The sequence below is a fragment of the Lichenostomus cassidix genome, chromosome 17 (assembly GCF_008360975.1).
Source record: "Lichenostomus cassidix isolate B80296 chromosome 17, HeHo_3.0, whole genome shotgun sequence".
NCBI classification, from domain to species: Eukaryota; Metazoa; Chordata; class Aves; order Passeriformes; family Meliphagidae; genus Lichenostomus; species Lichenostomus cassidix.
In genome coordinates this window covers 5,862,373-5,874,758 of record NC_139497.1, presented here as the reverse complement: position 1 = coordinate 5,874,758, position 12,386 = coordinate 5,862,373, and the positions used below count along the sequence as shown (strand labels likewise).

General features: G+C 48.9%; 1 protein-coding gene across 3 annotated transcripts in view; it reads left to right on the top strand.

Annotated features, from left to right (window-relative positions):
• Positions 1 to 1,085: 1,085 nt before the first annotated feature.
• EEIG1 (estrogen-induced osteoclastogenesis regulator 1) overlaps positions 1,086 to 12,386 on the top strand; it is a 37,684-nt gene continuing 26,383 nt past the window's right edge. Inside the window, exons 1-2 of one of the 3 annotated variants that reach the window (XM_085077175.1) lie at positions 1,086 to 1,219; positions 2,734 to 3,364. In XM_085077175.1, the coding sequence (XP_084933301.1) occupies positions 3,219 to 3,364 (146 nt within the window). In that variant the 5' untranslated portion in view covers positions 1,086 to 1,219; positions 2,734 to 3,218. Of the gene's footprint in view, positions 1,220 to 1,811; positions 1,863 to 1,908; positions 1,928 to 2,733; positions 3,365 to 12,386 lie in introns of those variants that run through there. The other 2 variants (XM_085077176.1, XM_085077177.1) reach the window with 2 other exon arrangements.

Sequence of the window (12,386 nt, the reverse complement as noted above, 5' to 3'; positions counted from 1 at the left end):
CCAGCCTGGCCCACTGCTACTCTGTGGTACCCTGAGGGGACAGGGTGGCCACACCACGGAGTGGCCTGAGGAGCTGTGTGCCTGCAGCCCATGGGACACACAGATGAGAGGGATGTCACTGGGAGCTGCTTGGGCACTGGGATGAGCCAGGGGAATGGCTCCTGGCTGTCAGGAGGATGCAGAGACCACGTCTGTCACAGAACCATAAAATGGATCAGGTTGGAAGGTACCACAGGAGGTCATCTGGTCCCACCTTCCTGCTCAAGCAGGGTCATCCCCAAGCACATGGCACAGGATTGCATCCAAACAGTTCTAGAATATCTCCAGTGAGGGAGACTCCACAAGCTCTCTGGGCCAGTGAGCAATCATTAGACAGGAAAGAAGCTCTTCTTCATGTTCAGGTAAAACTTCCTGGGCATTGCTTTCTGCCTATGGCCTGTTCTCCTTGTGGCCTCCTCAGCACCACTGAGCTGAGCCTGGCTTCATCCTCTTGGCACCCCACTTTAGGTATTTATACACATTAATGAGGTCCCCTCTCAGTCATCTCTTCTCCAGGCCAAACAGGCCCATCTTCCTCAGCCTTTCCTCATAACAGAGATGCTCCAATCCCCCAGTCATCCTCATTGCCCTCTGCTGGACCCACTCCAGGAGCTCCATATGTCTCATGTCAGAAATGCCTCTGCCATTACCTCGGCCCAAGCAGGGATACCCCAGCCGCAGGCTCCTGCCATCCCCTCAGCTCCAGTGCAAGCTGGGCGCTCTAGGACATGTTGCGGGGCGGGAAACCCGGCAGTGCCGCCCGCGCTCCCCCTGAGGGGACAACGAAGACCCTCCTTCCCGCCCACCCCCTCAGACGGGGCGGGGCTTATCCTAACCGACAGCCCTGTCCTCCAATCACCGCGCCCCCTCCCCGCCCCGTGCCTGAGCAACCAATCATCGCCTTGCTGTGCTCAGTCCGCCTCCTTGCTTCTGTCCAATCGAGGAGCGCCGCTCGCGTTCTGCTGTCTCGGGGAGGAGGGCGGCGATTACGTGCTGTCGGTATTCCCGAAGCGCGGCGGCGGCGCTCTCCCCGCGCTCTGCCTGCGCTGTCGGCGCAGCGGCCGCAGTTGGCGTAGCGCGGGCAGAGGCGGCCGTGTCGGGGAGCGGCGGCCGCCGTGCGAGGAGCGGGCTGGAGGAGCGGGCAGGGCCGGGCAGGCACCGGGCCGGGACCGCGCCGCAGGTCAGTGGAGAGCGCCGGGAAGCGGGCTGAGACCTCCCATAGGGCAGCTGGTGATGGGGGGCCGGGAAAGGGGTAAGACCGGGCTGCAGCTCGGTGTACGGGCTGAAAGGGGGCTGAGTCCGGGCTGCAGCTCAGTGCACGGACTGTGGGGCCAGAGCTGGGCTGCGGCCCGGGCTCGGCCCGGTTCTTGGCCCCTGGGGCTGGGCTGCAGGGCACTGGGGGGTTCAGAGGGCCGGGAGGTGGGCTAAGACTTGGGCACAGCTCAGTGCACGGCTCAGACAGGGAGCTGGGACCTGGGCACAGCTCAGTGCACGGCTCAGACAGGGAGCTGGGACCTGGGCACAGCTCAGTGCACGGCTCAGACAGGGAGCTGGACCTGGGCACAGCTCGGTGCACGGCTCAGACAGAGAGCTGGGACCTGGGCACAGCTCGGTGCACGGCTCAGACAGAGAGCTGGGACCTGGGCACAGCTCGGTGCACGGCTCAGACAGGGAGCTGGACCTGGGCACAGCTCGGTGCACGGCTCAGACAGGGAGCTGGGTCCTGAATACCTCTCAGTGCATGACCCCGGAGTGCCAGGGGACAGGCTGTGACCTCACAGCAGCCAAAGCTGAGACCTGGCAGCAGCTCGGCGCAGGGGCAGGTACTGCTCATGGAGGGGGCTGGTGGTGTGGAGCATTGACCTGCCTCCCCCGGCTGTGCTCCAAGGTGTCACAGCACAGCAGAGCCTCTGTGGAGGTGTCCTGTCCCCGGCACAGCGGGCAGAGCCGGCTGGGTTCACCCACAGCCCCTGGGCGGGAGAGGGTCTTTAACCACCCACGCAGGCAGCTCCTGGAATCATGAGGATTGTTGACTGCCCGGCGTTCATAACCTTGTCCCTTTGGGACCTTAATCAGCTCCCGCCTCCCTGGTGTAGGTGCTGTGTAAATGTGTAACGAAATCGCTGTCTCCAGCCCCAGATGTGAGCGGTGCGGGGCACAGCTCGGTGCAGCCTCGGTGCCGGGGGAAGGCAGCATTCCCGGTGGGCCTGGCGATTGGACAGCCAGATGACCTGATTCGGTTGTTATGCTGTGTAATCTGGAGCAGGCGGCTTGTTTTTTTCCCCCCTCTCTGCTGCTTTCTCCATTTATAAGATACAGGTGCTAGCACTTAGGGCTGGTCGGAAATTCGGGAAAGAAACAGGTTTTTCGTTTCTTGAGGTGGCTTTTCCTTCCTCCTGTTAGACTACACGTTAGACTGATCTTGCTCTGTAAACTGTTTCTAAAGATGATGGCTGAAAATAGAGCAGATTTTTATTAGCTGCTTTGCAAAACAGAAATTACAAGGGGGATGACAACAGTGAAGCTTGCCCTAGGCAAAAAGGGGAAAGAGGATGTTGGGGCTGGGCTAATTGGGGCCATACCTCTTCAGACTGGAATGAGTCTGGACTGAATATTACCCATCCAAACAGGTTTTAGAGCAGGAGGAGGAGTCCAAGACTGGCTGGAACTAATTTACTCATTTCCCTCCCAAAGGCTGACCCAAAGACCTGTATCAAGGAGTTGCACAAGAGATAGAGACTGGAAGCTCTCTGAATGTGCTGCCCGCAGACTTAAGGCTTCTCTGGGGACTCAACATGACTTCTCACAAGACATGCTTTCAGGAGGGGTTGTGCTGAAGACAGAGCACTGCAGCCTCTAACTGGGACAGCTCCTGCTGGTCTGGAGCTGAGACCCAGCTTCCCTCCCTCCTTTTTCCCTTGGAGATGTTGCAGAGATTTAATTTGACCTCTTCCTGCTCACCTGAAGCCTGCCGTGGCGATGATCCCACAGCCAGATCCGACCACCAAAGAGAAGAGAATCGTGCGTTTGAAGCTGGGCCGTCGTTGTAACTGAACTGGAATTTACTCCCTGCTTTACTCCTGGAACGAGTGCCCTTCCTCTGCTTGTCTGTGTGTGCTGTGAGCCACATCTCCCTGATCTTGTTTGAAATTCCTGAGCTTTCCACGCTGAATTTGCCCATGGCTTTCCTGATGAAGAAGAAGAAATTCAAGTTTCAGACAAGTTTCACTCTAGAAGAGCTGACTGCCGTCCCCTTTGTGAATGGGGTCCTGTTCTGCAAAATCAGGCTGCTAGATGGAGGAGACTTCGCTAGTTTATCTACCAGGTAAGACCCTGCCTTCAGACTTGCTGCCTGGCTGTGCTTCTTTCCCTGGTTATTCTTCACTTGAATGGTTTAGCATATGGCCACCACTTGCTTACCCCTTGATGGGATTTTAATAGTTCTGTTGTAGGGCCCCACATGCCATATCTTTCTCTGGAGCGGGGGAAGTACATAGCTGGAGAGCTCTGAACCTGGGTGGTGTTGGCTGATCCGAGCTGGATTGAATTTTTCAGAGATGAGGGGAGGGAGAGGGAGGTCACTCCCCTGAAAGGGGATTAAATCCTCTCTTCCCTTTCCCCCGCTCCTTGCCCAAGTTCTCACACACTGTTTCAAGCCATGTGCTGTATTGCCTTCATGCCTTACTTGAAACTCAACTCTGTAGAAAACTATATCTAAGCAAATCAACACTTCCCAACTTTGCTCTCCCCCTTTGATACTGTATTTCTCTTCTTGGTAAGGGTGGAAGTAGCTTGTTTTGCATTGCAAATTGCTGTGCAAGGGAAAACTGCTGCCTGGAGTCAAAGTTGTCAGTGTCAAAGACCCGTTTATCTCCTTGAACTGATGCCATTGCATTTCCCACTTCAGAGCTGCAGTGTTTTCTGTGTCATGTTGGGATAGTTCTGCTACACATCTTAAAAGGTTCTGCTATCCTGTATTGGCATTTTTCTGACTCCTTCAGGCAGGTCTGTCCCCGCTCTTGTTACTAATTGCTAATAAAAATTTGCTTTGTTTCCAACTATGCACACAGATTATCACCAACAGTATGCAAACACGAATTCCATAACAGCCCAGACTTGCTTTCTGCCTGAAGATGTGAAGGAAGCTTTCAGTGGCTTTCAAAACTTGTTTTTTTGCTTTCCTGAGTGACTGCTCAGTTTTAAAGGTACAGGATTAGTTTCTGCTAGCTGTTAACTGCTTTATCGCAGGGCTAAAGCCTGGTTGGGTCCAGTTTTCCTCTTTGTGGTGCTGTGTGCTGAGCTTTCTCATTTCAGCAGAGATTTTATTGGGCAAGCATAAAACATTTCTGTCTTGCAAACAGAAGTAGTAGGGCATTGCTCAAAGCTTGGGTTTTTTTTCCAGAGGCACGATGCAACCTCATCTGAAGTCTGTAGAAGCCGTGGGCGTGGAACACCTCCAAAAATGGACTTTGAATTAATTTCTCTTTTGAAGAAAATCTATCAAAAGAGCTTTTCCTCACAGTGTTCTCCCCTGAGGTTAGATCCTTGGGTTTGGTGGAAGCAGCTTATCTAAGGAATTCAAACAGTATGTGAACTTGGAAAGAAATTAACCCTTCTGCTTCCTGGAATCATAATAGAATAAGTGGCACTGGAGGGTGTCTCTGAAAAAGCCTGTGCAGAGAAATGTCCACCTCTTTCTCCTTGTTGTGCCTGAACAGGGGCTCTAGGAGCCGTCCCTGGGATTTGCTGGTGCTGCCAGCCGTGTGGGTTGTTTTCTGAGCTGGCTGGGGTTCAGCAGTTTGCTCAGTGTTGCAGATGTGTTCCAGCAGCCAAATCAACTGTAATTCAAACCAAACACATACACAGCTCTCAAAACGAGCAAAGGGGAAGTGGGCTGGGGGGTTTGCCGCCTTTCCCCCAACCTGTCTGTGCTCTAACTGAAAGCACATGGAAACCTGTTCCTGCTTGAGAAGTTATGGGTCTCAGTGGTATTGAGTCATTTGACCTTTTTCAAATATTTTTCCCTGTTGCAGTTAGAGAAACTTCAGGAGGGGTGAATTTCTAGAAGAGTTACTGTGTGGAGAGGCTCCCAGGTCATGCCTTGGCTTTGCTCTGTGTTCCTCTCTTCATTTCCATCACCTTTTTGATATTCTGTGGGAAAGATTAAAGGAAAGGAGATAGAGTATATGTGTTGTGTTAGAAATCTGTGTGTTATTTGGAGTCTGTGATTGCTTCTCTGAAATCAACCACTTCCAAAACTGATTGGGTTTCAGGTTGTAGTGTCTGGCAGTTCATCTCTTGTGAACTGCTTATGTACAAAATCTGGTGTTTGCTCTGCAATTGATTTGGGCTTCTGTGATCTGGGGTATTTGGAGGTCTGTGGCTGTGGTTGAGCTGAGCTGTAGCTCTTCATGAGTTTTCAGAGAACTGATCTGAACAAGGTGTCCCATGTCACCTGCAGTCTGTAAACTGAGGTTAGAAGTAGATACACGAACTCTTCATAGGAAACACCAGATCAGTTTTTTCTAGTTAAAGTGTGGAAAAAAAGAGTGTTGTATAGGAACCTCCAGAGACAAATTTTTCAGGTTATTTACCATAAGCTTACTTGACACTTCATGCATGTCTGTGGCAGGAGGTGGGAATACGATATACTCAACGAGTTGTCTGGTGGCACCAGGGTCATTTGACCTGTGGGCAAGGCAGAAGCAGCAGCCTGTACTGCTGGCTTCCATCAGCCAGTCCTGGTCCCAAGTCCACCTTAGCCTGGGTCACACATAGCTGGTGCTCTGGGTCTGGTGGGACACAGGCTGGGCTGGGACCTCCTTCCCAGACTGCTCACACTGCTGGCTGGAGGGGAACCTGTCTGAAATGTGTGAAGACTAAATGCTCTTAGGAATTCAAGGCTGTCTGGAAAAGGTTCAGGTCCTGTCAGCACATTCAGCTTTGGGGATCTGCCTCTCCTGGGTTTTCTGCTTTTGTTGGGCTTTTTTTTATAATTTTCTTGCGGGCAGGTACTCTTATTTCCATGCTTCCTGTGCTCAGGCCTTGCATTAAACTACGGGTATTTTAATGACTAAAGTTTCAGCTGTAAATATCCTTTTGCTTGTCCCTTCCTCTCCCTTTGTAAAGTTTCCTTAGGCTGTGGTGGGGCTTCTGAGGCTAAAACTCACCAGTTTCACTTTACAGTGCTCTGTGTTAAAAGCATCTATTGTCTGTGGGTTTATCACCTTGCTGTTGGATTACAGAAGTTGGGCATCTGAAAAAGCATCTGACCTAGGTGTAGGCCAGGCAGGTGCTGTATTTCCCCACAGAGAAGCACCAATATATTCGTTGAATATTATTAATCCAGATACTTAAATAGCACAACCACCAGTGAATTCAGTTGCCTCCCAAGTATCTTTAAAAATAGCAGGCACAGAGCAGTTGGGATGTATTCATGGCAACCGTTTTTGTGGAGCAGATGGGTGGCTGCATTTTGTACCAGTTTGGAGCTTTCTGGGGTGTTGTGCAGCTTTGTTCCTAGAGAGGTGATACAGTAAGTCCATGGGGGAAGTATCCCATCCATGGCTCAGTGCAGACAGGAGCTTGGATGACCAAATGAGTGCCTAAAGCTACAAGCTGAGGCAGTAATGCATGTACATCACTGAGTATCCCAGAAGAGGAAGACTCAATTAAATTCCCCCTCTCTGCTTACAGTGTCAGCTCATGTTGAGTGACAGCCAGGTGCTTTTTGCCTCGGTGCTGAGTGATTTCTGGCTCTGTGTTGGCAGCGAGCATTGCCGGTGCATGATGTGAAGGAAGTGGAAAGCCAGGTGTTATCCACAGACTCCTGACACCTCATCCTACATTGTTCTGTTAGCCTGCCAGCAGCTTCACTCTGGTATTTCTGGATTTGAAGCAAGGGACTGTACTCTGAAAGCCCCTATGTGACTCTAGAGGAAAGACTGTTTTGCATAAGTTGAGCAGTTTTGAGGGCATTTCCCACCTTCCTCATTGTCTTCTGAAGGCACTTCAGACTGTATTTCCTTTGGTACCATGCTTTTCCAAGCTTAAGCAGCATTTCTGCTTGGGTTTTCTGATCCTGGCACTCGTGCAGCAGTTTGAAGCAAGGAATGTAGTTTGTCTCCTGCAGCCCAGCCCAGTTTGCATGCAGGCTCGATCTGGGAAGAGCTGGCTGTTGGGGTGGTCTGACCTCCAAGTGTGTCAGTGCTGCAGCCTGAACCCAGAATGTTCTTAGCCTTGCAATTTTTAATCGAGTCAGTATGAAAGGCCACTTCCTGCACTGCATACTTTATTTATTTTTGGGGGTGTAAAGCTGCAACCAGAAAACCAAAGAAATGCTGATATTTGGGAAGGCACCTCAAGCTGACAGCTCCCTGCGGACTGAGGTCAGCTTTTGTGTAAGTGTGGCTCTGTCATCGTTGTGTAGGCACAAATGACCTAAAGCTGCTTGCTTTTGACAGCTGGTGGGATAAAAAGCATCATTATGCCTTGCTGATAAACTGAACTTTTTCACTTCTGTAAGACATAAATAGAGGGGAGAATCATTGCCCTGTTAACTCAGGACCAGTGGTTCAAAAACCTTTGTGAAGGGAGGTGCAAGTTGTGCCACCTCCAGAACGCAGATCTTGGTGGTGGGAGTTAGAAATCAACTACATCACTGTCTTTGAATAAATAGTCATTGTGCCTGATGCTACAGGATCCTTCAGGTAATTAAGTCGACCATGTTTAGCTTTTTCAGACCAGAAAGTTGTTAAGTATTTGTTTAATCAGATTGAAAGACTGATTAAGCCTGCTTGAGATCTGAATCTTCACTACTGTCTGCCTTAAAACAAAGATTAGGTAACGAAATAGTTTCTTCTAGAGTCCCAAAGAGGGAAGAAAACTGGCTGTAGTAAAAAGGGGATCACTGGCTGTGTGCTGCCTCTTGATTCCAGTGGGATTGTCGTGGTTTAATAGAGCAAGGAACTTGGTTGTGGCTTTAAACCATTCTCCCAGTTCCATATTTTAGGACAGTATATGCTTGACTCTATCCTCTGCTGGAGCATGTGGTGTGATAACATATTTTAAAAGTACTTTTGTTGCAAATGTGTCTGAAAATGCAGACCTTCCCTACATGTACAAATATTCCTATTACACAGATCAAGAGAATGAGTTTAATGTTCCAGAGTAGCTTCACATGATAACATCCTTCCTTCCTGGCAGAGCCTCAGGAATAGGCTGGGGGTGTTAATGGAGAAGTGATTTGAATACACCCTCTAGAAGTGATTTGCAATAAAACATGACCTATTTCAAGATATTAAAGCATAGTGCCTGCACTGCCTTGCATTCTGGAACAAATATAGAGAAATATAGAGGAAAAGGGTGTTCATTCCAGGAGTGTAGCTAAATGTAGGTGCAAGTTGTGAGAGCAGAAGCAGTGGATGAGGTTTAACCTCTGTCAAGTTAAAAGTGTTGGAAAAACTGTGGAAGTGATGGAGCACCGCAAGGTCCCCAGCACAAACCATTTTAAGTTGTGCTTTGAGTTTGCAGAGCACTTCTCTCACCTTTTTTTGGAATCTGGCTGCTACACCTGCAGAGTCTGACATGCTTTGGGGTGGGTTGATTTGCTTTGTGCCAAACTTGCCTCTTCCTGTCACCGGTCACCGCACTGGAGCCTGTCACAAGACTGGCAGAATTACGTTGAAACCTTCCTGTCATGGGGGCTGTATCCTGTTGGGTGAAAAACAGTCTGTATTCATGCCCTGGCTCTGTCCTGCCTGCTGTGGCTCAGGCAGGGGCTGCTCTGCTGACCAGAAGCTGCAATCTAAAGCGCTGTAACCAATATGCTGTGTGTACAGCATCAGTAAATACGTTAGGATACAGGCGGCTTTCAAACTTCCCCCTCGCCGCCGATTCTGAGCTGGCATTGCTTTGACAGCTGACTCTTAGCAACAGCCTTATCTGTGTGACTTAAGCAACCCTTGGCTCAAAAAAATTACTCATTGAAAATTAATGTTCTACTGGGAAACTGGGGCTCTGTGGCCAGCTTGATTTGCAGGGTGACAGTACCATCAGCTCTGGCTGAGAATCAGGGAAGGTTGGTGAGAGTGGCCCTGCTTCTTTAAGACATGTATTTATTTCTGAAATACAGAGAAAAACCTAAATGGCTTCCAGTCTGTTTATTCTTTGTGCTCTTGAGCTGCCATCAGTGTTGACTCTAGCTTTGTAGTTGAATTTCTGAGGAATTCATGTGTGCCTTCGGCAGCCTGTGGTCTCTCTGCACAGCGGTTGGTATTTTAATAGGCCATAAGTTGCCAGTGGCAAGTTGTTCTGGTACCAGTTTCTAGCTAAATGAGGCAGGTACAGATTTATTTCTTATTATTATTTTATTGCAGGAAACTACATCTGGTAGTGTTTCAGGAAAGAGCCCAGCGTCTCGCTCAGATCAGAAACCTCCCTCACTTCAGGGCAAATGTGTAAGCTCACATGTCTGGCAGTGTGGCATGGTGAGCTCTGCAACATCCACCTGTGTGTGGCTCTGAGAGGCCTCATCCGTGCAAGGACAGGCGGATGTGGCTCTGTGTGTGACCTCCCTTCTTCAAACAGGATATGTTCTGCATCCTCTGTGGGCTGCCAGCTCTGCACTGCGCTTGCAGCCCGCTCTGAAATGGATCAGGAATTATTTTATAGATCTTGGTTAGTTGTATAATAACCAGAAGGAGTTCCCTGGACCAACATTTGGATCTGCTTGTTTCTTCTGTAGCATCCTGTGAGCTCATGTCAGTAATTCATTCTGTAAAGGTGATCATTTCAGGTGTTATTTCAGGATGTGTCAACCCACCCCAGTACCAGCTGCTTGCCCTGCAGGGTGAGAGACTTTTTTTTTCCCTCCCTGCAGTTTATTCATGTTGTGCCAAGTGCACTTGCTGGGAGACACGATGCACGTTGCTGTCGTAACTCCGGACTTGGCATCACCATCCCTCTGGTACCATACAGTGGGACTCGGCATCTCATTTTAGTGCCTGGGTTTGAAAGGCACTTCCCACTAGACAAACAGTTGTGCCTGTGTTCACTCCATGAACAGCCTTCTTGTTGGGTGTATTTTTAATCTGACGATCAAGAAAGGGAATTGTTGTGCACGGTTCGAAATCGCTGATTGTCGTGGGTGTCATTGTCACGTGCTCCCTGAGGGTCACCCCTCTAGCTCAGTGGATAAGGCTAAGAGGAGGAAATGGGATGGAGTTATGGGGATGAGGCAGAAAATAAAGAGGAAGCGCATGGATTGGGAGGAGGCAAGTGTGGAAGAGACAGGATTTTCTAGATAAGCAGTAGCATATATAGTCTGTAGCAGCCACACTCTCTGTGGATAGCAAGTAGCTGAGCTGGCAAGAGAGTAGGGTTATGCCTTTCCTTTGGCTGGATTTATCCTGTTTCACTGGTGAGAAGAGGCCTTGAAGGAGGTCCCATGTTGTAGTAGGAGATGAGATAAAGCTAAAAATACTTTTACTGCTGTATTTTAAATAAGAAATGAACTCCTTCTGTTCAGCCTGAAAGCACTGTGAGTGCTTACATGGGAGGAAGGGAGAGAGTATGTGGATTTACTATCCTGGAAGGGCTGGAAAGCTGCAGCACTAATTAGCAATGCAGCTTTAGAGACCTACAAAGACTATCATGTGATTGGTAACTACCCTGAAATGTGCTCTCTGAAATAAGCAACTAAAGCTAGAAAACTTTCTTTTTGAGCTTCATGTTTACCTCAGTGAGATAAATCCCATATCTTGCCATTAAGTGTACCAAATGTAAAAAACAAAATTTAAGGTTTGTTCAGTGCCTGTCAGAAATTACCAAGCACTGTGCTCCAATTTGGCTTTGCAATGGACAAGCAGATCAAGGAAGCTGTAATAGAAAACCCCATGAAACTGATGTATCCTCAGGGTTTCAATCTGGGGTAGTCACATACTTTCATTTTGCTTGCAGAATAAAATTTTGTATGAAATGACTGTGGCAAGATGTTTCACTAATGGCTGTTGGGTTAATGATCAACTGAGACTTCCTCAGCCAGCTGCCACATGAAGGACTGGTCAGTGCACACCTACCTGTGCTCCTGCCTGCCAATGGAGTTTCCATTTCTCCTGAAATGCAAGTTGTGAGTGTGAGGAGTACAAACTGGAGAGGCCAGAGTGAATCCTGATGACATTTTCCAGCTGTCTTGTTCTCTGTCTGGTCACTTTTGTTTACAGTCTTTAAGGGATAGTATTGCTAATCAAAATAAAAGTGCAAATGGCCAGGAGAGGAGGAAGGAAACACTTGTCTGGAAAAACCCTGGCATACAGAATTTTTTCTTTTTTTACCTGGCCTTGTATCAGACTTTAAGGTTTTATCCATGCTTGAGACAGCAAAGGTGAGGTTGGGTGTGGTATCATTGTGTTCAGTGGGTTTTTGTTTTGGTCTGTGTAGGCTGAGGAGGGGGTTTCCAGTTTGGTTGTGTTTCTATCATGCTTATTTCTCCTGCTAGTTCCTATTCTTCCCATCCTCTCTTAGGCTGTGTATGCATGTCAGAGAATATGAGGGAGGCATGTAGGATATTTACAATTCAGCAATTTTTCCAGAGCCGTTAATGCTCCATTGCTCCAGAATGGAGCAATTCCATTCCCACTTATGCAGCCTTGCTGGAAAAGTCAGCCCCAGCTAGTGCAGTAAGGGCTGTGCAGGGAGAGTCTGCTTTCCTCTGTTACAGATTAATTATGCAGCAACCCCTCTGTAGGAAAGCTTTGCCTGGCTTCTGTCAGTGGCCTGTTCTGGTAACACCAGGCAATTGCATCTACATAAGTGTCGAATTCTTTCAAGTGCAGTGCTGCTCGTTTTGTACCTTCGGTAGCCTGCAGTGCCCTTTGCTGCAAGGGAAACTGTGCTGTGGAGGAGTGTATTTCCTACAACTGTTTCTGTCATTTGCTGCCTTTCTGCTTTCTTGAATACCCTTTTTGTGCTGTATAGGGAGTAGCTGATCATGCTGTGGCTCCTGTTCTCTCTAAGGTCAGTTTCTGATGTAGGTTTACAGCAAAGACTTTTCCTGCTCTAAGTACAAATGCATCTGTTCTTTCAAAACAAACCTGCATGGTTTTTTGCCTCCAGAAGCAATGCATGTACATCTCCAATGTCATTTGTTCTCACTAGGGGAGAATCAAGGGAGTGTGTCTGAATACAGCTTGTGGTGACAGCCACGGGGGAGGTAAAGCCTCTCTGATCCTCAGAAACCTGCTCCTGCAGTGGGATCCTGTGCTGACATCTCCCAGGGGCTTAACCAGCACTGGCTGCTGCCACTAAATGCAGAGCTGTCCCATTTCCTGCTTTTAAACAAGACGTAA